At 47.5% G+C, this 26,869-nt stretch overlaps 2 protein-coding genes and 1 non-coding gene across 6 annotated transcripts in view; 2 read left to right on the top strand and 1 right to left on the bottom strand.

The window, feature by feature from the left end:
- Positions 1-959: 959 nt before the first annotated feature.
- LOC129501142 (U6 spliceosomal RNA) lies at positions 960-1,066 on the top strand. The gene has a single exon (XR_008662683.1). It is a non-coding gene; the product is annotated as a U6 spliceosomal RNA (small nuclear RNA).
- Positions 1,067-4,441: 3,375 nt separating this feature from the next.
- Positions 4,442-10,022, top strand: ZNF835 (zinc finger protein 835). Of its 4 annotated transcripts, none has more exons than XM_055309502.1 (3): positions 4,442-4,647; positions 5,736-5,826; positions 8,008-10,022. In XM_055309502.1, the coding sequence occupies exon 3, from the start codon at positions 8,051-8,053 to the stop codon at positions 9,689-9,691; it is 1,641 nt and encodes a 546-aa protein (XP_055165477.1). In that variant the 5' UTR covers positions 4,442-4,647; positions 5,736-5,826; positions 8,008-8,050; the 3' UTR covers positions 9,692-10,022. The 4 variants fall into 4 exon arrangements, with proteins under 4 accessions (XP_055165477.1, XP_055165476.1, XP_055165478.1 ...); XM_055309501.1 differs by having other exon boundaries at positions 4,442-4,631; XM_055309503.1 differs by having other exon boundaries at positions 4,442-4,624.
- Positions 10,023-15,087: 5,065 nt separating this feature from the next.
- SMIM17 (small integral membrane protein 17) overlaps positions 15,088-26,869 on the bottom strand; it is a 29,271-nt gene continuing 17,489 nt past the window's right edge. The window contains exons 3-5 of the mRNA XM_055309530.1: positions 21,024-21,264; positions 19,803-19,879; positions 15,088-16,235 (exon numbers count right to left, since the gene is read on the bottom strand). Coding sequence (XP_055165505.1) covers positions 16,125-16,235; positions 19,803-19,879; positions 21,024-21,186 — 351 coding nt within the window. The 5' untranslated portion in view covers positions 21,187-21,264 and the 3' untranslated portion in view covers positions 15,088-16,124. The remainder of the gene's footprint in view (positions 16,236-19,802; positions 19,880-21,023; positions 21,265-26,869) is intronic.

Consider the following 26,869-nt stretch of genomic DNA (forward strand, 5'->3'; position numbering starts at 1 on the left):
TAACACCTCCTCAGTGTGGCAGTCCCTGAAGAAAGTATTAACCAAAATATCCTTCCAATGTCATTCCCTCCTACTGCTGGGCTCTATTTTCATTCACAGCATTTTTTTAAAGATTTATTTATTCATTCATGAAAGACACACAGAGAGAGAGGCAGAGACATAGGCAGAGGGAGAACCAGGCTCCTCTCAGGGAGCCCGATGTAGGACTCGGTCTCAGATCCTGGGATCGCACCCTGAGCCGAAGGCAGGTGCTCAACCACTGAGTCACCCAGGTGCCTCTCGTTCACGGCATTTATCAATTTCTAGAATACTAGATAATTAACTTATTCACTGGATAAGAGTCTTTCTTCTTCCAGCAGAATGGAAGACCTGGGAGGGACAGGCATTAAAAAAAAAAAGAAAGATTTTTTAAAATTTATTCATGAGACACATAGAGAGAAAGAGGCAGAGACAAGGCAGAGGGAGAAGCAGGCTCCATGCAGGGAGCCCAATGGGGGACTCAACCCCAGGTCTCCAGAATCACACCCTGAGCCAAAGGCAGACATTCAACCACTGAGCAACCCAAGCATCCCGAACAGGCATTTTAATTTTGTTAGTAGGTGTATCACCAGTGATAAGAGCAGTTCTGGCACACAGTAGATACTAAAAAAAAAAAAAAAAAAAAAAAAAAAGGTGATGGAAAGATAGATAGATATGTGGATGGATGGCTGAGTGGATGGGTGTGTGTGGGTGACTGGATGGATGGATGGATGGTTGAGTGGATGGGTGTGTGGATGTGTGTGTAGATAGATGGATAGGTAGATGAAAAATAGATAGATTTGTTGAATGATTGCATCATCTCCATAATTCTCACCATACCCTTATGAAGGAAGTACATTTTTTTTGTCTCCACTTCGCCAATGAAGAAATTGAGTCCTAAGGCATCAGTAGTTTTTAAACATTAAATATTGTATTCCTGGGTACTCGCTTTGGCAGCACATATACTAAAATTGGAATGATATAGAGAAGATTAGCATGGCCCTTGTGCAAGGATGACAGTCAAATTCGTGAAGTGTTCCATATTTTTTCTCTCTCTGCCTATATCTCTGCCTCCCTCTGTGTCTCTCATGAATAAATAAAATCTTTAAGAAATAAATAAAAAAATAAATATTGTATTCCTTGGGATCAAAACTGATCTGGCCAATCTGGTTAGGTACCATCATCCTCATCATCATACTTCTGAGTCTTTTAAGGGAATTATCGTGGGTCAGACACTATTCTGTATACTTTCAACTGCACCACGCAGAAGAGGTGGGTGCCATTCCCAGTATCATCCCCATTTTACATGTAGGAAGAACCAAGAGTTGACATGCCTTCACCAAAGTCACACCACTGTTATGGCTTAGCCAGGGACCAAGGTATAAAAGTCTAGCTCCTGTATGGGTGTTTTTAAATGCAGAGTTTTTCAGCTGTCTCCAGAGGAGGTGGTCTATATGAGGGATGGTGTAATCAATCCCATTTATCATGCATGACCAGCATATTTTTAATGAAATAAAATAGGATAGACTGGAATATAATTTTTTAAAACAGTTGTATGAATTGCTATGGAGGACTTCATCCCTGGGGCACCACCCCGGGGTTAGGAGCAGGGGAAGCAAATCGCTGGCTGGGCTGGGGGCACCCTGCAGAAGCTGGGACCTGGAGTCTGCACAGAGCAAGCTAGGGAGCCCTGGGGCTTTCTGATTGCCTCTCACATCAGTGCTGCTAGGGTCAAAGACAAAGTCACACCAGTGACACTCATGAACCATGGTGATATCTTTGTGTCACCGACCCTCCTGCCCACCAACCCAGGCCCTAGAGAGGTGAGGGGGCAGGAACATACCACACCTCTTCTTGCTCTAACAAAATTACATTCAAGAAAACGTGTCCATTTCAAGTGCATTCCTTGCACTTCTAGGAGCCTGTGTGCAAGGAGTTTTTCTGGGGAAAGGGACCTAAAAGTGCCTTTCCTGGGCAGAATGGACAGAGGACACCCACCCGGCTTGAGGGACATTTTGGCCTCCCCCTGGCACTCAGCAACCCCCATGGAATCCTATTTTCCCCTATTTTTTGAGGGAAAGTCTTTGTTTGAGCAGATTTTATCCTTCCTTCTGTGGGGCAACAGTGCCCCCAAGTGATCAGCACACTAGTTTAAGGAAAGAGTAGGGGTCTTTGGAGGTAACTGAAGAGCGTAATTTTAAGCACTGTGGTGTACATACATATGGCCTCTTTTATCTTTTTGGAAATAAGACTTATTGGTGATTTCTCTAATTACACTTAGAGCTAACATTTATCTCTGTCCCCTCTCTGCACACCCCTGTCCGACCTATGTCCCCTTGAGACTCCTATGATTCTGTTTCATGAGTGGGCTTGGCCAGTCTCCCCTGATTGAATCAGATGTGATGAGGGAACAGAAGGCTAGCTGAGATTTACTCATTTCACTTAACATAATACAAAATTAGAGAGGAAGACAGACCATGAGAGAGACTCCTAACTCTGAAAAACAGAGGGTTGCAGAAGGGGAGGAGAGTGAGGGGATGGGGTGACTGGATGACTGGCACTAAAGAGGGCACATGATGAGATAAGCACTGGGGGCTATACTGTATGTCAGAAAATTGAATTTAAATGAGATGTTTTTTTAAAAGAAGGCTAGCTGAGGACAAACCACAAGCTGACACCCCGCAGAGGAGCCGCCCCCACCAGGTGGGATACCTGTGACTTTCCTCAGCACTCCTGGCTGCCCTAAAGCTAAGGGAAAGGAAAAAGTTAACCGATAAAGATCAATCCTGCAAGACATGAGTTTCCCTTGATTTACAAATGTCTTATTAATTTACAAGAACAAAACATTTTTGACAATAACCTAACTTCCAGAAGGAAACTCCCTACTATCTTTTTTTTTTAAGATTTTCTTTATAAAATATGTGAGACATGAGACACAGAGAGAGGCAAAGACACAGGCAGAGAGAGAAGCAGGCTCCCTGCGGGGAGCCCGATGTGGGACTTGATCCCAGGAACCCAGGATCCCAACCTGAGCCAAAGGCAGGTGCTCAACCACCGAGCCACCCAGGTGCCCCCAAAACTCCCAACCATCTTAATGTTAGTGCTTTACTAGATGGAAAAACAATCTTAACTTGATAATGGCAAAGCCTCCAGTATCTCGTAGGTCCTCTTTAGCATACAAAAATTCTTTTGAACACCTCCCTTTTTTCCTTACCTCCCCCAACTCCCAAGTATATAATCAGTTACCCCTCACAACCCCAGGGGCAGCAGCTCTTTCTGTCCATGGGTCCTGTCCCCATGCATTAAGAAAACCACTATTTTGCACTAAAGACGTCTCACAAATTCTTTCTTGGTAGTCGGCTCTAGACCTCACTCCAGCAAACTTCACCTACATTCCAAAACTACATAGAGATGCTGATTCAGGTCTTTCTGTGCAGGCATCAGGTGTATGTGGCTCACCCCTGCAATGTGTACCTCTTCTGTGTGTCTGCCTCTGTATTCAAGGACACCAGTCATGTTGCATTAGGGCCCGCCCCAAGGACTTCATTTTAACTTGATTACCTCTGTAAAGACCCCGTGTCCAAATAAGATCACATCCTGAGATACTGGGGGTTCAGATTCATGTGCATCTTCCTTTTCTTGGAGGATGGGGCACAGTTCAGCCCATAGCAGTTAAATATAGCTTTCTAAAGAAAACGGCTTTAAAAATCGTATTTTAAGGAAAAGAATGTTTGAGCTGTTTCCATGGTCCATTCTTTGAAGAAGATGTTCCCTCTCGGGGCATCTGGTGGCTCAGTGGTTGAGCACCTGCCTTGGGCTCAGGTCATGATCCCAGAGTCCTGGGATCGAGTCCTGCATCAGGCTCTACGCAGGGAGAATGCTTCTCCCTCTGCCTATGCCTGCCTCTCTCTTTCTCATGAATGAATAAATAAAATCTTAAAAAAAATTAAATTAAAAAAATAAATAAAAGACTGGCTGGCCAGGAGTCCCGTAGATGTACATGTTTGCTATTATAACCATTGGCCCACATCTATGGATTTGCCACCTGCTCTGCTGTGGAAGGGAATTAGAGCAAATTGCTGAGACAAATGCTTTCCACGACTTCATCCCGAGCTGTGGGTTGGAACCGCCAGCTCCCGCCGACTGTGCTGCGCCGCCTGCGGTAAGTGACTTAGCAGCTCTGATCCAGTTGTAAGCCTGTCAACTCCGCCCCTCCCCTCCTCTGAGGAAGAAGAGTCCCGCCTCCTGTGACTGGCCCCGCCCACCACTCGGAGCCCTCCTGCTCCCCCCTCCACGCACAGGGCCGAGAACTTCCGGGCCCCCAGGGCGGCGGCGCAATGCCTTCCGGGAGTCGTAGTTCTCGGGAGCGGTCCGCGGGCTCTCGCTGTCCCGGCGCGCACGCGCAGTCCGCACCGGCCTGGCGCTCAGGCCCACCCGGGTGGTCGTAGCCGTGACCCGTGCTGCCGGCTCGTCCGCGCCCCCGCGGGACCAGGGGCTTCTGGGGTCCGCACCGGCCAGGCAGGGCCAGAGAACCAGGAGAACCTGACCGACCTCGGGGGATGCTGCCCGAGGCCTTCAGAGCTGGTGCCGGGAAGCGAGGGCAGCGGTGTGTGGTATGCGCGTGCGCGAGTGAGTGTGCGCGGGGGTGCGTGTCGGTGTACGTCCGTGACTCGGGCGCCGTGTGCGTGTGAACCCCGCCCCGCGTGTCTTCGTGTGTCTGCACGTGCGCGATTGCACAACTTTGCTCCCATGCAGGTGTGTGACCATGTGCGTGTCCCCGTGCGTGTTTGCCCCACCCCGCCTGTCTCCATGTGTCTGCATGTGTGTGACTGCACAACTTTGTGCCGGTGTAGCTATGCCTGTAACACCATCCGTCCCCGCATGTCATCGTGTGTTTGCACCTGTGTGCCCATGCAGGTGTGAGCCATGCATGTGATTCTGTCCCTGTGTGTTTGCGTGAGGGTGGCTACCTCAGTTTGTGCCCTGTGTGTGCAACTCTGCACTTGAGGCCATCCCTCCTAAGTCACTGTGTGTTTACACATGACTGACATACGGGCATGTACCAGTAAAAGGGAAGCAGCATGCAGAATTGAGCAGATGTCTGCACTTGGAGACCTGTGCCACATGTGCTGGTGTGTGGAACATGTTCTCTTGGGTGTGGAGTGTGGGACTCTGTGTGTCTGGGTGTGCCACTGTACACAGTGTTTTCATGGGTGTGTCTGCTATCCTGGAGCTGGTCAGCCTGAGCATGCCTGTGTCATTCTGTGTGTCTGAACACAATCGCTTGTAAAGATCTCTTCAGATGTCACAGGATGTGTATGAGACCCTGTGCAAACCTGGGGTCGCTGCATTTCCACACTTAGGGGAGACCCTGTGTGTGTGTGACTTTGTGCACATGTGAAGCTCTGCCTGCTGCATAGGACTGTGCACATGTCTGGGTGTGTCCCTGTGGGTGCTGTCTGTGTGGGGCGGGACGGCATGTGTGATTTTGTGTGACTCCATGCATATCTGTGTAACAGGATATGTGTGTCTGCCTCTGAGTGTGTCCGTGTCTCCCCTTTGGTTGCCTGTTTCTTTGCATGACCCTGCCCGGCTCACCCCGCCCTGAATCTGCATAGCCTCCCACACGCACACAGAAAACGCCCTGTGTTTGGTTCTGCCCACCTGCCTTTGCCCCAGCATCTTCCCTTCATGGCTGCCATTTCTTTCTCTCACAGATGCTGACTGGACCCCCTGGTACATGGTGGTCAGAGCAGGGGCTACTACCTGAGTGACATGGACAGGACCCAGTGCTCTCAAGACTACAAGGTGGGTACCACTGTCCAGCTCTCTGGGGACACAGCTGGGCTAACTCTACCCTGAGGACTGCCTGAAGATGGTGCCAGAACTGGGCATAGCCCAGCCTGCCTCCCACCAGCAGAGTTCTTACCGCTGCACACAAGACCCTGCTTGGTCTGACCCTTGCCGCCACCATACCTAGTCTCCCCTGCTACCTGCCTTGGTTGTTCTGTTCCACCCCCTCCCCCACTGCCCAGCACCTTTGCATTTCCCCTGTCACCCAAGCTGTGGTCCTGGCTCAGAACCTTTGCCCCTGCTGCACTCATGGCCCAGAACATTTATTCCTTCACCTCTGGGTCTATGCTCAGAAGTCTTTTCCCTCAGGCCTGGGCTCAGGGGAAGAACATTCCAGGGAAATAGAACAGCCAGTGCAAAGGTCCCGAGGCAGGAGCACTCCTGGAATATTTGTGGAACAGGGTGAGGCCCATAGTTGGGCAGTATGAGCTGGAGGTAGACGAGGGCATTGTGAGGGTAAGCTCTGGAGCCAGGTACCCAGGTGTGGGACCTAGCTTGTCACTTCTGGGAATATTATTCCTCAATAATGTGAGGAATAGTGAGCTAACACATGCCAAAGCTTCAAGGATGCCAGGCATATAGCTCTGTGTTCAGCAGGTGCTAGTTATTGCCACTGTAACAGTACACCCAAGGTGGCTTCAGAGTGGTCAAGACCAGCATCTCTCAGACACTCCGCCTGAGCCTCTTGTTAAAAAAGCATATTCCAAGTTGCCAGGCCTGCAGAGGGGCCAAGCCCTGCATGTCACAGGCTGCTGGTCCACAGTGGAGCAGTGAACCTTTGCCACATGATCATAATCCCAAAAAAATAGATTGAGTTTGACTATTTTTACCTAAAATGCATCTTACCTGATAAATTCTTTGCATCTTGCTTTGTTTGCCAACACTGTGTGTCTGAGGTTCTGAGCTGGTACAGCAGCTGATCAGCATTCGTGTTTATGCTGTGAGATACTCCATTGTATGACCCTGTTTATCTGACTGCTCCCTTGTTAATGGGCAGTTGGATTGTTTTCTGGTGTTGGACTGTTACAATCTTGGCCAGGCCTCCGGGTACACACGTTTGCATGCTTCTCTTGCTCACGTTCCAGAAAATGTAATTACTGGGCTATAGGGGTTGTGTCTACAGCTTTCCTAGAAGATGCCAGTGGGTCTTCCAGTGCCTGCTCCCACCAGCAGTATATTATGTGTGGAGTTGGGAGCCCCCTGTTCCTCTGTGTATGATTTTCCAGAAAACAAAACTCTCTTCTCAGACTGGCATAACAAAGTACTAGAGACTTGGTGTGTTCAACAACAGTTTATTTCCTCACACTTCTGGAGACTGAAATCCAGGGTTAGGGCATCAGCATGGTTGAGGTTCTGGTGAGCACCCTCTTCACGGCTTGCAGTCTCCTCCTCACTGTGTACTCACATGCTGGAGAGGGAGCTCTGGCCTGTTTTCCTCTTATGAGGACACTAGTCCCATCATGGGGGGCCTCATTATCTCCCAAAGCCCTCACCTCCAGACACCATCACTTCAGGCTTTGATCTATGAACTTCGAGGGAGGGGACACATTTTGGCCTTTGCAACTTTGACCAAGTTGCAAGGGTATATCTAAGAGCTGTCAGATTCATGGTTTTGCAAGGATCTTTTAAAATTGTTTTCACTAGGGGTCCCTAGGTGACTTAGTGGTTGAACATCTGCCTTCAGCTCAGGTCCGTGATCCCAGGGTCTTAGGATCAAGCCCCACATGGGGCTCCCTGCTCCATGGGGAGTCTGCTTCTCCCTCTCCCTCTGCCCCTCCCCCTGCTCATGCTCTCACTCTCTCTTTCAAATAAATAAATAAAATCTTTAAATAAACTTGTTTTCAGTTCTGTTAATCAGTGATTCTCAATGAGGGATCATTTTGCCCCCCAGGGGACCCTTGGAAATGTCTAGAGACACTTCTGGTGTCACTTCTGGTTACACCTTATCGGGGATGCTACCTGCAATCAATGGGTAGAAGTAGGGGCACTGCTAAACATCCTGAAGGGCGCAGACCACCTTGCAATAAAGAACATCTGAGCCGAACTGCCAGTGGTATGGCGGTTGGGACTCTGCACGACATCTTCTCCAGCCCGGGACAGATGACCAACCTATTTGGTTTTTCCCTTTCCTTTCAGATCTAGTAACGAAGATGTGAAAACAGTGGCTCAGGAAGCACAGATGAAAGAAGGTCTCTTGGCCATGGCTGCCCCCCAGGGCTCTGAGGTGGGAGCATCCCAGGAACAAGAAGGTCAGTTCAAGGACCTGCAGGGAAAGCTGGAAAGCTATCCCAAGGCAGAAGCCACCACCCGCGGGGAGGACACTGCCGGGGCCACTGTGCAGGCACAGGATGAACCCAGCGAGGTCCCGGGCACCAGCCCGAGCCCGCCCCTTCCCCCAGCCGACAGCAGGCCCCAGGGGCGCAGTGCACCTAGAAGGCCCCCGAAGCAGAAGAAGGCCGCCTGCGAGGAGGAGGGAGAGGATGGCCCCAGAAAGCCGTGGAAGTGTGGCGACTGCGGCAAGGCCTTCAGCTACTGCTCGGCATTCACGCTGCACCAAAGAACCCACACCGGTGAGAAGCCGTTCACGTGCGCTGAGTGCGGCAAGGCCTTCAGCCAGAGTGTGCACCTGACCCTGCACCAGCGCACGCACACGGGCGAGCGGCCCTACGCGTGCCCCGAGTGTGGCAAGGCCTTCAGCCAGGGCTCCTACCTGGCATCACACTGGCGCACGCACACAGGTGAGCGGCCACACCACTGCACCGACTGCGGCAAGGCCTTCGCACGTCCCACACACCTGGCCCAGCACCGGCGCGTGCACACGGGTGAGCGGCCTTATGCATGCGGTCAGTGCGCCAAGGCCTTCCGCAACCGCTCATCCCTGCTGGAGCACCAGCGCATCCACACTGGCGAGAAGCCATATGCCTGTGGCCAGTGCGCCAAGGCCTTCCGCTTCTCGTCGGCACTCATCCGCCACCAGCGCACACACACGGCCGAGCGGCCCTACGCCTGCAGCCAGTGCGCCAAGGCCTTCACACAAATCGCGCATCTGACGCAACACCGGCGTGTGCACACTGGTGAGAAGCCCTACACGTGCCCCGAGTGTGGCGCGCCCTTTAGCCAGAGCGCCTCACTCACGGAGCATCGGCGTATCCACACAGGCGAGAAGCCATATGCATGCACACAGTGCGGGAAGGCCTTCACGCAGGTGTCACACCTGAGCCAGCACCAGCGCGTGCACACAGGTGAGCGGCCCTATGCGTGCCAGGACTGCGGCCGCGCCTTCAGCAACCGCTCCCACCTGGTGCAGCACCACCTGGTGCATACGGGCGCCAAGCCCTACAAGTGCCTAGAGTGCGGGGTGGCCTTCAGCCATGTGTCCTCCCTCATTGAGCACCAGAAGATCCACACGGGTGAGAAGCCCTACAGGTGCACAGAGTGTGGCAAGGCCTTCAGCCAGGGCTCCTCGCTTACTCTGCACCAGCGGACGCACACGGGTGAGCGGCCCTACACGTGCCACGAGTGCGGCAAGGCCTTCAGCAACCGTTCCTACCTGATCCAGCACCACATCGTGCACACTGGGGAGAAGCCCTACGAGTGCAGCAGCTGTGGCAAGGCCTTCAGCTTCTCGTCTGCCCTCATCCGACACCAGAGAATGCACACTGACAAGAAGGCCTACCCGCGCACCCAGTGTGGCGACACCTTCACGCAGCTGCCACACCTAACTCGACCTCTGAGCTCCCGGAGGGAGGAGAAGCCTGTGAGCAGCAGCGACTCTTCAGACACTGCCGCAGACCAGCAGGAAAATGAGGTCCTCCCCTAGTCAGGCATTGCACCGAGCACTTTCACACCTCACTTCTGACCGCACAGCACCCAGGGGAGAGACCCTAGCCTCCCCATGAGAAAACCGAGGCTCAGAGAAGCTCAGTGACTTGCCCAGGGTCACACAGGGAGGAAGCCACAGGGCCGGGCCTCCCCTCCACATCTGCCAGACAGCCCCCATCTCCACCACACAGAGACCCACTGCCTCTTGGTTCAGAATGATAAACGTCCACGACAGTGGACCCAAAGTACTGTCTGTGCATCTCTAGCTAGCCTGTTAGTGGTTGAAGTTTTTATGATCGAGTAGGCATTTGTTCAATAAAATTAATTGGATAAAAGTTTCAGCCCCTTTGATGAAGTTGGCGTATTAACGAAGGGAGAGGGTCTGGAGGAGAGCTGTGGGTTCTTGGCACTGACCCGGTGCTTCCCAGATTAGGACAACCAGAAAAATCCAAAGAAGGAAGAGTTCTAGAAGAGACTTACCTCTCCCCTGACAGACCTGCAAAGGGAGATTTTTAGAGTGGAGCCCAGCCTTTTCCAGTGTGAGGACACACTTTCCCTGCCCCAGCTCAATATCCTGCCTTCAGTGATTATGTCAGCTAGCTGTTGCTGTGTAACAAATCAGTACAGTTGTCCATTTATTATTTCCTATCCTGGGGGTTTCTCTGATTCTGGACCAGGCTCAGTTGATGTTGGCTAGACTCATTTACACATCTGCGGTCAGCTGAGGGCTGGACAGTAGCTGGCTGTCCCAGGATGGCCCAGCCAGGCCAACTTTGCAGTTTAGAGCTTTGGATTATGTCAAGTTTGCTTCTAGACCTGTCAGCCAAAGCAAACATCATAGCCAAGACCAGGGGCAGTATAGGAAGGGCCTTCCCAACGATGTGGGGAGACAGAGTAGTCACCTATTATGCCAGCGAGGTAAGTTCTCCTACAGCATGATTTCTGCAGAATTATTTTAGGGGTAACACATTTGTTTGGTCCATAATTAACACAACAAAAAAACCTTATCCTTATCCATCTCCATTCCCTCTACCCACCGAATCTCTCCCTAGAAGCAACCATTCTTGAGTTTCCTGGTATCTATCCAGCTTGTTCTATGCATATATAAGCAAATATTTATGTGGATATTCATTTATATGTGTAAAAATGCTAAAAAGATGTATAGTATACCTTTCTACACAATAGTAGTGTATGGCACACAGTTTCCCACCTTTTATTATTTACCTTATATCAATAGATGAAAATGGACATGATCAGTCATTTCACAGAATTAGGGCATCAGATTTCATAGGTATAGAATCATTTATGATTGTTTTGATCTCATTGTGATTTGTTCAGCTCCAGAAAAGGAAAAATCACAGAAAAATATTTTTCTGTTAGAAATGACTTTTTTCAGGGTTGCCCAACAAACTTTCCTGTGTAATGGGACGATGTAAAAAAACCCACATTAAAGAAATGTTGTGAGGTTTTTCAGTTCTACAAAAAAATATAATAGATGTTTGTCCACCCATCTAGTTTGAATGCCTTGAAGAAAACAATTTTAATAGGAACACGATACCTAAAAATGGTTTCATAACAAGATTTACCATAGTTTATGATACATATTTGCTTTTAAAATAGGTCATGAAAATATGTCTATTTTTTCCCCTGGTCAATTTTAAAGTAAATTACAGACATGACCTCACTTTATTGTTAAATACCTTAGTTTGCATCCCTAAAAAAAAGTATCTTCTACACAACCACAATATTATACACCCACTGAAACATTAATTTCTTGATATCATCCAGTCAAGAATTAGATTTCCTTAGTCCCTGAAAAAGTTTGAAAAGGTGACGTAATTTGAAAATAAACATCAATGATCTTTAATGTGTGTAAGGGGGAGGGAAGCTAAGCCAGGGACACAGATACATAAACACAAAGACACCTGTCTCCCTGCCCACCAGCTTCCCTGTCTCTTGGTCCTACTAAGGGAGCTGTGAGGGGCCAAAGAGGACAGGATGTGTACCTTCACTTTTGCCCTGGCATTACCAGCACAGGCTTTGGCACACAGTAGGTCCTCAGGAAATCTCACACAAATAGACGGATGAGTGACAAATCCCTGATTCTGTCTTACAGAGTCATGACTCATGGTGTCTGAGTCAAGACTCAGGCCTCAGCACAGAGTAGGTCCTCAGGATCCCAGCATCCCAACATCAGCCCTGAAGCCATTCAGGGTCAGAGACCACAGAGTTGGTTCCTACCTGTACCCCACACATCACCCAACCCAAGCATTAGCACACAGTAGGTCCTTAGGAGATATAAATCAATAGATCAGGTAAATTAATAAGTGAACATCCTTAACACCAGCCCTGGATCAGAGAGCATGCATTTTGGTTCCTTCCTACGACCCAAGCTGGCCCAAGGCTCTGCACATAGTAGGTCCTTAAGAAGCTCGAGGTGACTGAATACATAGTTGTCCCTCCCAGCATAGACCCTGGAGTTATTCAGGGTCAGGGATGACACAGTTCATCCCAATGCCCCAGACTTCTCCCAGCTCACGCCTCAGCACACAGTAGGTCTTCAAGAAATACTGAGTGAATGAATAGTTGAACAAGCCTATCTCCAACTCTAGAGCCATTCAGGGTCATGGACCACAGAGTCCGACTCCTCCTTCTGACTTTCGCCCAGCCCAGGTGCTCTCACACAGTAGGTGCTCAGGGAGTGCTGGGTGAATGAATCAATGTGTGGTATGGGGCGGGGCCTTGGGCGGGGCTGGCGTCGGGCGTTGGAGCCCAACCCGAAACCTCAAGGAGAGCGGTCCAGGTCCAGTGCACCTGCACAGCAGGGCCTCACTTGGATTTTGGCCTCGCTGGGGCAGGCGCTGCTGTGTCTCCATCTCCGGGGGCGGCCAAGCGGCCGGCAGTACAGCCCACAAACCCCGGAGGGTGGGCGTGTGCGCGATAAGCGTCCCAGCAGCCCCAGAGGACAGGGCTGCCTGGGGTCCCTCCTGCTGGGGAAAGTGGCGCACAGCCACACAACCGTGAAGAAGCTGAGCCCCAGGAGGTCAGCTGCCAAGGAGACCTGTTTCAGAGCTTTCGAAATTACGGATGAGGTGAGGGGGCAAAGGAATTGGCATTTGAAAAACACCGCCACGCAGCCCCCATCAACCTCACACCAGGCAAGCCAGTTTCTCCTTTAGGATTTTAGCCCACTTATTTGACATCCCTTCCCCCATCCGCCGCACTATGTTCCCCAGATACTATATATAGATACCACCCTGGTCCAGCATGTCCTGTTCCCAGAGGGGACAGAGAAACCTCAGGCACATGGTGGAGTCAGAAAGGATTGGGGTCCCACAAGCTGGCATGGGGAGAGTCCCTGGGAAGTGCAGGCTGAACTCTGCAGCCCCACCCTCACCCCCAACTCAACCTTCCCAGGACTCAGCTCCTCCGGGGAGACCAAGCAGAGGAGGACAGACCAGAACCTCATGAATCCATAATTGTCAGGTGGTGGTACAGGCTATGAAGACAGAGTGACCAAGGATGGAGGTGCTTTGGGGACAGTGAAGGAGGCCTCTCAGAGGAGACACTGAAGCAGAGCATTGCAGGATGTGAGGGAGCCATGGCAGCTTTCAGGGCAAGAGCATTCCAGGCAGAGTCCATTCCAGAGTCAGTGTGAAGGCCCCGAGGCACGTGCATGATGGGCTTGTTCAAACAACAGAAGGCCAGTGCAGATGGAATGGAGGGAGAGGTACAAGCACAGGCCAGTTCCGGCAGAGATGGACAACCACTGTGAGGACTTTGGCTTTTACCTGCGGAAGCAATTCAGTTAGGAATGGTCTTTTTTTTTTTTTTTTTGAATGGTCTTAATTATGGTTTCAAGGGATCTGTCTGGCTGTTGAATGGAGAATAGAACACTAGGGCTGGGCAGCCCCAGTGGTGCAGCGGTTTAGCACCACCTGTAGCCCAGGGCGTGATCCTGGAGACCCTGGGATCGAGTCCCGCGTCAGGCTCTCTGCATGGAGCCTGCTTCTCCCTCTGCCTGTGTCTCTGCCTCTCTCTCTCTCTCTGTGTCTCTATGAATAAATAAAATATTTTAAAAAAAGAACATTAGTGGTGTGGGTGGATACTTCCATCATCAATGAAATGAGGCTTCTGGCATGTGAGAGATCCCAAATAAATGACCACGACTTATATGACTTACACTATTATCATGATTATTTTCTTTTTTTTCTTTTTAAAATTTTTTTTTATTTATTAATGAGAGACACACAGAAAGAAAGAGGCAGAGACATAGGCAGAGGGAGAAGCAGACTCCGTGCAAGGAGCCTGATACGAGACTTAATCCCAGGGCCCTGGGATCATGCCCTGAGCAAGAAGGCAGATGCTCAACTGCTGAGCCACCCAGGTGTCCCTCATGATTATTTTCTTTAAGATTTTGTTTATTTGAGAAAGAGAGAGAGAGAGCACAAGCAGGGGGAGGGGCAGAGGGAGAGGGAGAAGCAGACTCCCCGCGGAGCAGGGAGCCTAATGTGGGGCTCCACCTAGGACCCCGAGATCATGACCTGAGCCATAGGCAGACACTTAACCAACTGAGCCACCCAGGCACCCATCATGATTATTTTCAATATCCTACAAATTTGACTAAGATGTGTGGCATAGGCCAGACTAATTGTAGCCCACAGCCCCCACAGCAGCTCCTCTGGCCGGGACATCTGGGACAGTCCCCACAGGCATCTTCCCATTTCCACTCTTGCAGGATGGAAATACCAACCACTATCAGACAAGGTAAAATTTAAGCCAAGGATTAAATTGGTTTAAAGATAATCATTTTATTTTTCACAGAGGATTCAGAATCAGGTTTTAACTAACATTTATTGCATGGCTATGATATGCCTGGCATTGTGCTTGGTGTTTTACATGTATTCTTTAATTGGCAAAGATGTTAACAGTGCTGTAACTTATATGCATCAGGGAACACAGTGGCTGAATTCATAAAGCAAAGATTGCAAAAAGATATTGACAAACATGATTGTACTACCAGATTTCCATGTAACCTTATTGGTTTTTGACACAATAAAAGACTTTTAAAAAGGTATTGAAAGCAGATATGTTTGAGGCCACATTCTTTTTTCACAGTGCAGTAAATCATTAAAACAAAACTATTTTTAAATAACTGATCACTGAGTTTCAAAGCACTCTTTAGAAAAAAAACACTACAATAGAACATTTATTTAGACAAGGACACATATTACCAAACTTTAAGATGTGGCCAAGGCTATATAATCAGAAATATATTTATTCTTAAGTATGCTATTTTAGCAAGTAATTTCATAAAAAGACATAAATGAGTTAATTATTCAACGTAAAAACAGACAAGGAATAAAAATAGTAATAAAATAAACCCCATACGTCTCCATGGAAAACAAATCACAAACTAGCAAAACATGGATACAAATAAATCCCAATTCTAGTTCTTTGGAAAAGAAATCATAGACAAGGTAAAACTTTGACAAATCTAATAATGGGTAAACCACAAACAGAAGTCGAAAGGAAGACAGTGGTTGGAACAAAATAAAGAGAAGTTTTTTGGTTAATTATAGAATAGTATTCATAATTAAACTAAAGTCTGAAATTTTCAATGGAATAAAGAATTTCCTAGGGCATAAAAACCACTACAAATCATCAAAATGAATGAAGTATAAAAGTATTCATAAACTGATAACATGGGAAGAAACTGAAAAAGTCACCCAAGAATTTAGCTGAAACTTTCCCCTGTAGCTCTAGGTCCTGATTCCTTTATTAGCGAATTCTTTCAAAAATGTCAAGGAAGTGTTAATTCTTAAGCTACAGAAACTATTCTAAAGTTTAGACAACAGTAAATGTCATGTCCTTCTATGATGCAAGCCTCACTCACCATGTTACCAAAACTTGACAAAGATAGCACCAATCTTACGTATGAAGATAGAGGCAAGAATCATACATAAAATATCAAGACATATAATCCAGGGTCAGAATTGCACCACAATCCCAAGAGCCAGGATTGCACCACGATCCCAAGGGCCAGGATTGCACCACAATCCCAAGTCTACAAAGATGATTTGATATTAAGAAATCCACAGATTTCATCAATCCCAAATTGCTCATTTTTCCATAATCTCTAAAGTCAGGAGGCATCTTCCAGTTGGTGGCATCTGACAACGACGTGGCATGTTTTCCTTTTTCAGTAGTATATAAAATAATATGTATTTTACAATCAACAATGTTTTAAGTTCAGTGAAATACAGTAATGCAAAACCTCACACCAGAAGATTAAATATCAAAAAAAAATCATCTTGATGAATGTTTGAAAGGCATTTGCTAATATCCAATACCTATTCCTGATTTTGAACCAAGACATTTCCTTAACAAGAAACAGGACATCTATTTCAGGACAATTGCCACCACTATAGCTAAATGTGGAACATCATAGGCATCCCCGTTAAAACCAGGAACAAAAACAGGACACACACTACCAAGACTATTGTCGTTTGTTGCGGAGCTTTCGACCACTCCAAAAAGCCCTGAAACAGAGAAAAAAAAATTTTTTTAAAAAGGAAAAGTTAGAAATGGAAGGGCCACCTTTGTTTCTTACCTGATACAGAGTATGTATGAGCTCTGTAAATACCTGTCAAATGAACACATAAATGGAAAAACATACCATGATGAAGGATGGAAAGACAAAATGGTTAATGATGACAATTCTTCTCCAAATTAGTGATCAGTATAGTGCGACTGGTATAAAATATCAGGGAGGTTCGGGGAATGGATATGACATAGTGAGTTATCTAGAAAGCCAGGCAGTGGCAATATGAAAAAAAAATCCTTAAAAAGAAGAGAAATGGATGTAGCATATCCTATGAAATGTTAAAGCATATGATAAATTGTTGATGGGGTTCACATCTCTAATCTTTGAAAAAGGACTAAGTCCTCCTTCTGGCCTGCTGTCCACTGCTGGACACCATCTCATTTCAAAGCTCCCCTTTACAATCTGGAGAAAATAACTCACGTAAGCAGCTCCACCACAGAAAAATTTGGAAGGGGGCAGCCCCGGTGGCACAGCGGTTTAGCGCCGCCACCTGCAGCCCAGGGTGTGATCCTGGAGACCCAGGATCCAGTCCCATGTCAGGCTCCCTGCGTGGAGCCTGCTTCTCCCTCTGCCTGTGTCTCTGCCTCTCTCTCTCTCTCTGTCTGTCTCTCATGAATAAATAAATAAAGTCTTTTAAAAAAAAGAAAACGAAAAACTTGGAAGATTTTTCAAATATCAGGGCTCTGCCCTTGGATTTTTGGATGCAGTACACCTTGGATAGGACCAGAAAATAATGTATTTTTACAAATTTCCTCATAATTTGTGCTATTGAAAAAGAGGACAGATGTTTATTTTTCTGTGGCAACAACACTAAAAATCTGACAATTCATCAGCTGAGGAAATGGGTATGACCGAGAATACTACAGAATATTTTGGCAGCTGTAAAAAAGTGATTTTAAAAAAGAACAAAGGTGATCAATATATATCAACATGGAAAACTATCCAGAATATTGTGGTTACACGGGCATATACACATGTACACACTCACTGACCTGTGCATTTTATTGGAAATTCTTATCATTTTTTAAGGCAGAGTATAAAGTTAAGAAGAAAAATGTAATAAATACAGGTCATCTGACATGCAGACATTTGACGTACATGCACACACACAACTTCTACCACTAATAATGGCCTCATCAGCCCCTTACCTTGTTCCCCTTTGTTGCTCTTCCAACTGCTGTGCATATTGGCCATGAACTATGGTTTATCTCTTCTGTTTATGATTGCCCCCTTCTGAGAAATGCCCTTTGCTAATGGAAGCCATTCCACCCCCACCTCAGGGAATCATGTGGGAGGTCAGCCGTCCATACCAGGGATGGGGCATAATACACTCCCCCTGGCTCACAGGAGGGCGAGGGCTATGGACGCTCCAGAGCTCCTCATGGGATCAGGCCCAGGGTGGACCCCAGTTAAACCCATATATTTGCCTCCCTCCCACTGGCTCTTTCAAGCTCCCCTCACTATCTGCAGGTTCCTCCCAAGAGCATGCTCCCTCACAAATCTCTCACACAATACATCCCAGCTAGTCTCAGTTTCCAAGAGGAAAAACATCTATAAGGATTCATGGCAACTTTTCGAAAACATTCTCTTGGGGGCGCCTGGGCGGCTCAGTGGTTGAGCATCTGCCTTTGGCTCAGGTCGTGATCCCAGGACCCACATTGGGCTCCCATAGGGAGCCTATTTCTCCCTCTGCCTGTGTCTCTCATAAATAAATAAATAAATAAATAAAACCTTCAAAAAATAAATTTAAAAAATTTAAAAACATTGTGTTGGAGTGTAATATGCAAAAAGAAACTTGCACACATTTTAATTACCACCTGATGGATCTTCAGGAAGTGAGCACCCATGTCCCCAGAGCCCAGAATAAGAAGCACCTCATCATCTGTACTCCAAATCCTCCTTCATTTAGGTCTCCGCAAAGGGAAAGCTATTTCAATCTTGGATGTTGTAGACAGGTTCTGTCAGCAACTTTTGCCCACCAGGGGTTATCTCTGGGTGTTAGTGTTTCTCTTTTAACCTCATGCACTTAGATGAGGCTTGCATTTATGACATGAGAGGTGAGTGACGTCTGATTCGTGGGATGAGCACAGGCCCTTATGCCTTATCCCAGGTCCTCTCTTGGGAGAGGATAAAATCCCAGACCAGCAGAATACTAGAATGCTCAAGAGATGTACTGGATTCAAATCCCAGCTCTATCACTCACAAGCTGAGTCATCTAGGGAAAATTACCTAATGCCTCTGTGCCTTAGTTTCACCATATTTAAAATGGGACCATAACAAATCCTATCTCAAGAAACCGTTAAAAGAATCAAATAAATTGAAGAAACTGCATGGTGAGGTCTGTGGAAGCTGGCTATTATTATTATTCATGGTCTCTGGTCCCACACGGCCTCATCCTCTTTGGTTTTGGGAAGGAGACCACCAGGAGGAAGGAGGCTCTGTGGATGCCAGAAGCTCAGCTGGGTCAGGACCCATAGCCGGCCAGTGAGAGGTGCCCCCTGCCCCAGCATGCACTCTGTCAGTGCTGGCTGAACAAGTCAGAGCTCAGTGAATGGATGAATGAATGAATGTTGTTGCAGACCCTCTAGGCACCTCCCCTTGGTTAATAAATGAATTGGTTAATAAATGAATTAATAAAGAGAAGCACTGAGAATCGCATCAGCCTCATGAGGTGAGTGGCAGCTCCTACCTATGTCATTCCCATCTATTTTTGTTTCCTACCTGGAGGTCCTAACTGGCTTCTACACCCATTCCTCCACCTCATCCAACCCCCTTCCTTCCACATGGGCTACCAGCGTGACTTCTCTGCATCTGCAAATCCCTTGAATGGCTCCCCACTGCCCATAAGACACACCCAACCCTCTGGAATGGAACCTGGCAGCAAGAGGGGTCCTGTTAAAACAGAAGTTGGAACTGTTCCCAGCTCTGTCCAGAGCTCTCCTATAGCTCCCATCTTTACTCAGGGTAAAAGCCAAATTCTTACCATGGTCAACAGATATTACATCATCCAACACCTCCATGACCTTGTCTCCTCCTACTCCCCCACCACCACTCTTCTCCAAGCAACTGACTCCTATGGCTGTTCCTCACATGTGCAGAGCACACTCCTACCTCAAGGCCTTTCCACTTGCTGTGCCTTCTGCCTAGAACCTCTTCCCACTTAGACATCTGCCAGGCTCACTCCCCCACGTCCTTCTTGCCTCTACTCCAACCTCTCCCTCTCAGTAGAGACTTCCCTGGATACTACCCCTACCCTGTACTTCTGAACCCCCTTCCTGGCTTAGTTTTCTCCATAGCACTTAATACCATCCAGCATGATTTGTAATTTAGCTACTTATTTTGCTTGTCTGTCCACGTTAGTGACTGTAAATCCAACAGAGGGAGGCACCATTTCTATCCCATTCACTGTCGTACTTCAGTGCCTTGAACACTGCCTGGCACATAGTAAGTGCTCCATAAATGGCTGTGGAATGAGCAAATGAGGAGGAAATCCCCAACTCACCTGCGAGTCCTCAGATTCTTCATCTCCTTCCACCGGGTTCCACTCCTGGGCCAGTCCAGGCTCTTGAGAAGAAAGACCTGAGTACAGGGAAAAGGAGCCATGAGCCAGTGACCAGGGGAGCCATGAGCCAGTGACCAGGCCAGCTGGCGGTGGGTGGGGATGGGGGTTGGGGAGCTTTCCCTGCTCCTCCACCTGGCATCCTACTCCTGTCCTCCTCATTCCTGCATAACCCGCCAGCTCACACACATTCTGGCCCACATGGCCCAGGTGGTCACAGTGAATAGGAGACTTGAATGTGATCTGCCACCTGAGTCTCAGTTCCTTCAAATGAAGGAAGACAACTGTTTCTTCTCTGTTTACCACAGCCTCCTGCAACACGGTAAGCTTGTCACCACTGCGGGGTTATTGCATGTGCGGCTCCAGCTGCCCACTCGCAACCACCAGCTCTTCGAGTAAATGACCCCTTCTCCTGCCTCTCTCGCCCTCCCTGAGCACCCTTGGGTCCCTCTCCGTCAATCATTCCATTTTACTGTCTTCAGAGCTCTCATCAGACACTACTTTCCTTTTTATTTCATTAGTTGTTTATTGTCTGTTTCTCCACTAAAATCTAAACTCTCCTGGGGCCATCTCATTCACTGCTTGATCTAGAGCGTCCAGCACATAGTAGGTGTTTTTGGTAATTTTTTGTCTCAAATGGCCTTCCACCCGTTCACTGATCCCTGTGTCCAGCCCTTTCCCTTGATGATGCTGCACTTGACCACATAGCTTATTTTGACCAATGGCGTGTGAGCAATTGGGTGCCCGTACAGCTTACAAAGTGCTTGTGAATTGAGGCTTTCCCTCTCTTGCCATGCAACCACCCCCATGAGAAAAAGCCTGGGCTGGCCTATGGGAGACAAGTAGCCCAAAGTCAGTGCCATCAAACCACTCAGACATATAAGTGAGGTGATTGCACGTCAACCAGCTGGCTTGCCAGCTCAAATGCAGGCATGGGCATTGGGAGAACTGTCCCCTGAGGCCACATCATACACTGACCTGCAGCATTGTGAGCAGAGAAATGGCTATTGCTTTAAGTCACTAAGTTTTGGGGCGACCTGCCACACAGCAAAGGCTGGGGGACACATATCTGTCCAATGAATGAGTGAAGGAATGAGTGTGTCTCTCTCCCCAAGGCTCTGCCACAACCTTCCCCCCACCTCCCATGGGACACCTGCCCCTCACCTTTCTCATCACTGTCACAGCTGGCAGCCTCAACCTCCACAGCCACCCAGTCTTTGGTGGAGGTGATGCGCTTCTCCCAGGTCCTGCTCTCCCAGGGCAGCAGCATCTTGGTCCTCTCCGGCTCCAGCAGCCCCCGAATCTGCTCAGGCCTGAGGCTCTGCATCTTCCAAGGACGTAGGGTCTCTGAGACAAGTTTCTCTTCAGACAATCTGTCAGCTTCCTCAGGCACAGAGTTCAGAACCTGACAAACATTTAGTCAATCCACAAGTTTTTACGGAGGGCCATCTGTGTGCCACACACTATTTCTAGGGGCCAGAGACACAGCAGTGCCAGAGGCCCAGCTTACTGCCCTTGTGCAGCTTGCATTCTAGCAGGGCCCAGTGGGGAGAGACAGCGCACCGAACGGTGCCCTAGAGGCAAATAAGGCAACAAAGGGAATAGGAGTATCAAGGTAGGAGCCAGAGAGCAGCACATTCACACGCATGTTCATTCCGCAGCCCAAAGCACACAGCCAGAAGGTTTTAGGGAGACTCACCCCCAGAATCCCTCTGGCTGCAAAGATAAGGGCCATGGTCTTCCTGCCAGCCCCCAACAGCCCCAACATTCTCCTTTGCTGGCATAAAGGAAAACCTAGAAGCATTCCCAAGGTGGAGGTTAAAGGTCTAATTTAAAAAGAAAAGCTCTTGGGACGCCTGAGTGGCTCAGTGGTTGAGCATCTGCCTTCAGCTCAGGTTGAGGTCCCGGGGTCCTGGGATCGAGTCCCGCATTGGGCTCCACTGAGGGAGCCTGCTTCTCTCTCTGCCTGTGTCTCTGCCTTTCTCTCTGTGTCTCTCACAGATAGCAAATCTTTTAAAAAAAATAAATAAATAAAATCTTTTAAAAAAATAAAAGGAAAAGCTCTTTAGTATTCTCATTCTCTATCCTGTCAACCCAAAATTCAAGAAATTGTTTGCAAGGAGCTGAGTGACACTGTGTAATCCTTTACCTTAGGACTCTACAGCTGGTTTAGCTCCTTATTCTAGGGAGCTGTCTGTATTATCAGCCTTGCATTATTTTAACCTACAGACTGCTCTGGCAAATAGTAATTTTTTTAAAGGAGTAAATCCTCTTGGTGTAGGGGGGAAAAGCTTTAAAGCATTTTCTTCTTTACTTAGGTGTACACAAATAAAAATCGTTATAGCAAATTTAGAAATCACAGGGCACATAGTCTAGATCCAAAGAGATATTAGTGACTAAATAATCAAATGCAGAACACACACACAGTCAATTGCATGTGGGGACCCTGTTTGGAGTCAGAGTCAAAGAAACCTAGTGTGAAAAAAAAATCAAGGAAACAAGACAATCAAGGAAATTGATGATGCTTTGGGATTTTCGATGATGTCAGGGCAGTCTCATCATTTCTGCTGGGTGTGGAAATGGTCTTATGGACAGGTCAGAAAATACCCATTTTATTATTTTTTTTTTTTAGAGATCTTTTTGTAGTGTGTAAAAGCCAATTAACATGATGGCTGAGATTTGCTCTAAAATACTTCTGGGGGGGAACCCTGGGTGGCGCAGCGGTTTGGTGCCTGCTTTTGGCCCAGGGCGCAATCCTGGAGACCCGGGATCGAATCCCACATCAGGCTCCCGGTGCATGGAGCCTGCTTCTCCCTCTGCCTGTGTCTCTGCCTCTCTCTCTCTCTCTCTCTCTCTCTGACTATCATAAATAAAAAAAAATTAAAAGTCTTTTTTTAAAAAAATAAAAAATAAAATAAAATAAAATACTTCTGGGGGAGCACCTGGCTGGCTCAGTCAGTAGAGCAGCCAACTCTATCTCAGGGTTGTAAGTTCAAGCCCTACATTGGGTGTAGAACCTACTTAATACATACATACATACATACATACTTCTACAGCAAAGGAAAAAGACAGATCAAAGGAAGTCAGAGTAAGCAAACAAATGATGATTTCTGAACCTGCAAAGTGGGGAGATGTGGCTTTTAGGGCTATCCCTGTACCTGTGAGTAGATCTGAAATGTTTTCATGTCAGAAACTAAGACACTAAGAGCAGATATGCAGACTATGTTCTTTGCTTCAACTTTATTAATCATCATGTTGGCTTTCCTTACAGACAGGGACAACTCCCAAACCCTGGAAACCCCAGCCCCGGGCACAGCCTGCCTCCCGGGCTCCACCTTTTTCCCTCCACCGTCCACTTGTCTCCTCACCTGCACATCCAACCGGTGCTAAGCGCACCTGCTCCTGTCATAGAAAATACGGTCCCGGTCCCAGCCTTAGCTCTGCTCTGGTCCTACCCCTCTGGTCCACTCCACCATGGACCCCACCCCGTCCTCTAGCCGCTGGAACCACCATCCCACTCCATCTCTATGAATTTGACTACCCTAGCTTCCCATGTAAGTGGAATCATACAGTATTTGTCCTTTTGTGCCTTGTTATGTCACGCAGCATAATGTTCTTCCTCAAGGTTCATCCAGGTTGCAGCACAGAAATTCCCTCCTTTTTAAGGCTGAACAACACATTTGGCTTGTCCGATCAATGCTGCAGCTATTGTGAATAATGCTGCTATGAATATGACTGTGCAAATATCTCTTTGAGACCCTCCTTTCATTTCTTTGGGGAATAAGCCCTGATGTGGAATTGCTGGGTCATGGGGCAATTCTCTCTAGTTTTTCCAGGAGCTCCATACTGTTTTCTACAGCAGCCATACCAATCCACATTCCTAATGGTGCACAAGGGTCCCTTTTCTCCATATCCCCAACAACACTGGTTGTTCTCTGGGGTTTTTGATGGTAGCCGAAAAGGGGTGAGGTAGTTCCACTGCCTGGATGAGAAAGTCTGGATTTGATGCTAACATGCCTTCCTACCTTCCCACCCCTGTCCCCTCTCTGAGAGAGAGCATCTTCCTGCTCAGGCAAAGTATCCAGCCAGAAGGTGGTGCTTTCCTGTGCATATTTTTATGATTACTCTACATACTGTAAACAAAGGGGGAGGGGAAGGGGGAGATACTGGTTTTCCATTTATAACAAAGCTTCCTCCCTTTGTTATAGACTTTAAAAGTGCAATGACTCAGGAGTCCTGGTGAGAGTGTATGTTGGCTCAACCACTTGGAAAACTATTTGACAAACATCTACTAACTGAACATGCAATTTCACTCCTAGACACTCACTCAAGAGAAAGGAAAATCATGTCCACACAGACACTTGTCCTCAAATGTTGCTATCAGCCGTATTCGTAGAATACAGATGTTCATATTTGCAGACAACCCATGTGTCTCTCAGTCAGAGAATGGACAAGTAAACCACAGTTTATTCATATAATGGAGGGTTATTCAGAAATAAAGGGTACAAACAGAAAGGATACACACAATAACACACATGAATCTAAAAGTATATGTATTAAACTGAACGAGAAAAGCCAGACACAAAGGAGAACATCCATGTGATTTTATTAATTGTTTAAAAGTGTGGAACAGGCAAAGAAATGGATGTTGCTTGGTAACATCCATTTGGGTTGGGTTGGGTTGGGTTGGGAACAGGGGAGAAGCAAGGGAACTTTCTTTTTTCTTTTTCTTTTTTTTTTTTGCAAGGGAACTTTCTTGGGGTGCTGGAGATGTTCTATATCTTGATCTGAGTAGTGGTCCTACAGGTAAAGACACTTGTGCAAATTCACTCAGCTTTCCCTTCATTGCACTGCACACTTCATGCCCATTGCTCTGTGTGTTTTAGACCTCACAGAAAACGAAACTTAAATACAAATTGTTTAAATTTTGTGGAACTTTATTTGTGGTTTCCCTGCACATTTCTGTTTCAATATGTAGGTAAACAAATGTTGGTTTTGAGACTTGCACATTGCATGTATTTTGTTGTGTTTTTTGAACCTCATTCTGCAGTATTTCCAACATCAATGTTTGTAACATTCAGACATTAAAAGGACGCTTTAGATACTGTTGGTTTCCTATGGCTGCTGCAGGAAATTACCATGAATTGGGGGGCTTAAGACAATGCAAACTTATCACCTTATAGTTCTGCAACTCAGAAGTCTGAAATGAGTCTCACTGGGTTAAGATCGGGTGTCTCAGGGCTGTGTTCCTTCTGGAGGTTCTGGGAGAGAATCAATTTCCTTGTCTTTTCCAATATCTTAAACCACCTGCATTGCCTGGCTCCATGGCCCCTTCCTCCATCACTAAAGCCAGCATAGGCCACTTAAGTCTTTCTCATGGTGTGTCACTGTGATTCTGACTCGTCTACCTCCCTCTTCCACCTTGTAGGATCCTTGTGGTTGCTTTGCTCCTGCATGAAGAATCCAGTTTCACCACTTCCCCCATCTCCACTTCAGCTGATTAGCAACCATAATTGGCCCTCACCCTATAACCAATGTATTCATAGGTTCTGGGCATAAGGACGTAGACATCTTTGGGGAACCATCTTCCTGCCTACCACAAGGATTAAATACAAATGCTAGAAGAGAAACAGAGGAAGGGGTGTAAAGGAAAAAGAATAGGGGAATGGTAGTGTTGGCACCAATGCGACAGAAAATAGTCGAAGGTAGGAAAGAATGGCTAGTGCTAATGGGATGCTCACAGCTGCCACCATGGTGAGATGAGAACTTACGGCTCCACCACGGATTCACTATGTGGCTCTAGGCAAGTGACTTAAATCCTCCACATTTCAATGTGCTCATCTGTAAAGTGGGGGTGTCGACAGTAACCAGTAACGGCGGCTACTCACAGAGTCGTTGTGAGTTTTATGCAGAGACCAAAGGAGACTTTCATACACAGTGAGTGCCTGACGAGTGGAGGAACAAACAGGCTTTTCCTCTGCCTGGCTCACCCTTGCCCTTCTGTGTTGGCCTTCGTGCTCACACCTTAAGGCTGAGCAGAGACGTCACATCCCATGGGACCTTTGCCACCCACGTGTGTTTGAATGTAAATGACTTTCTCAAAGATTTCTCAGCCAGAATTTTGTGCAAGACCTGTGCTGAGTACTGGGGACTTGGGGATGAATGCAACATGCTCAGAGGCTCACATTCTCCTGCACCAAGAGGATAGCAAGCAAAGACCAACGAGCAGAGCAGGAGACCTGGTGTCACAGCAGACAGAACACCAGCAGCAAGGCTCAACCTTCATGAGTTGGGCAAATAACACAAATGCAATAGACCTAAAAAAATAAAGATGTCTCTCCCTCCCTTTTACTTCACTATTTGAAAGTGAAAATGAAATTCGGGTCCAGAGAAATACTTCTCTATTGTAAGGAGAATGTGAGCAAATGCCAATGGATGCCTGTTATGGGCAGCGGTGATAGGGAGTAGTGGCGAGTGTGGCAAAGGAAAAATCTGGTTCCTGTCAGAAGCCCAACCAATATTTGCCCAGTTAAAACGTGCACCCAATGTCTCCTATCTTCTGATTCCTCAAGAGAACACCGGAGATTTATAGTTTCAGATGACATCTTCCCCATTCTAAAATACTTACAGATGTTTAAAAGGAAGATATTATGCCAGCGAGCCAAATAGGGCAGGTTGTGGCGCTGCCAATTTGCAACCTCGCTGTGCGCTGGGAAGTTTGAGAGGGTGAGGAAAGGAAGCTGTAAGCATAAACAATACTTTCCGAGTATTGTTGGAAAAGTTTGTGAGAGAGCATGAGTGTGGGTTCTGTTTAGATTTTAATGTCAGCTATAATCATGTGTTTAAGCTGAGGGGAAAAAGACCTGGGAAGAGGGATGACGGAGGGAGAAGACAAGAGCCTGGGGTCCGGGTTACAGGAGCCTGGATCTAGCTGGCTGGAGGGTGGGGAGGGACAGAGAGAAATATGGGGGGTGGCAGGGGTGTGCTCGTGAAGGAATTCACACTTCACA

This window comes from Nyctereutes procyonoides, unplaced genomic scaffold (assembly GCF_905146905.1).
Source record: "Nyctereutes procyonoides isolate TBG_1078 unplaced genomic scaffold, NYPRO_anot_genome, whole genome shotgun sequence".
NCBI classification, from domain to species: Eukaryota; Metazoa; Chordata; class Mammalia; order Carnivora; family Canidae; genus Nyctereutes; species Nyctereutes procyonoides.

Coding starts and splice junctions, on each gene's coding strand:
- ZNF835 (XM_055309502.1), top strand. CDS start 8,051: ATGAAAGAAGGTCTCTTGGCCATGGCTGCCCCCCAGGGCTCTGAGGTG.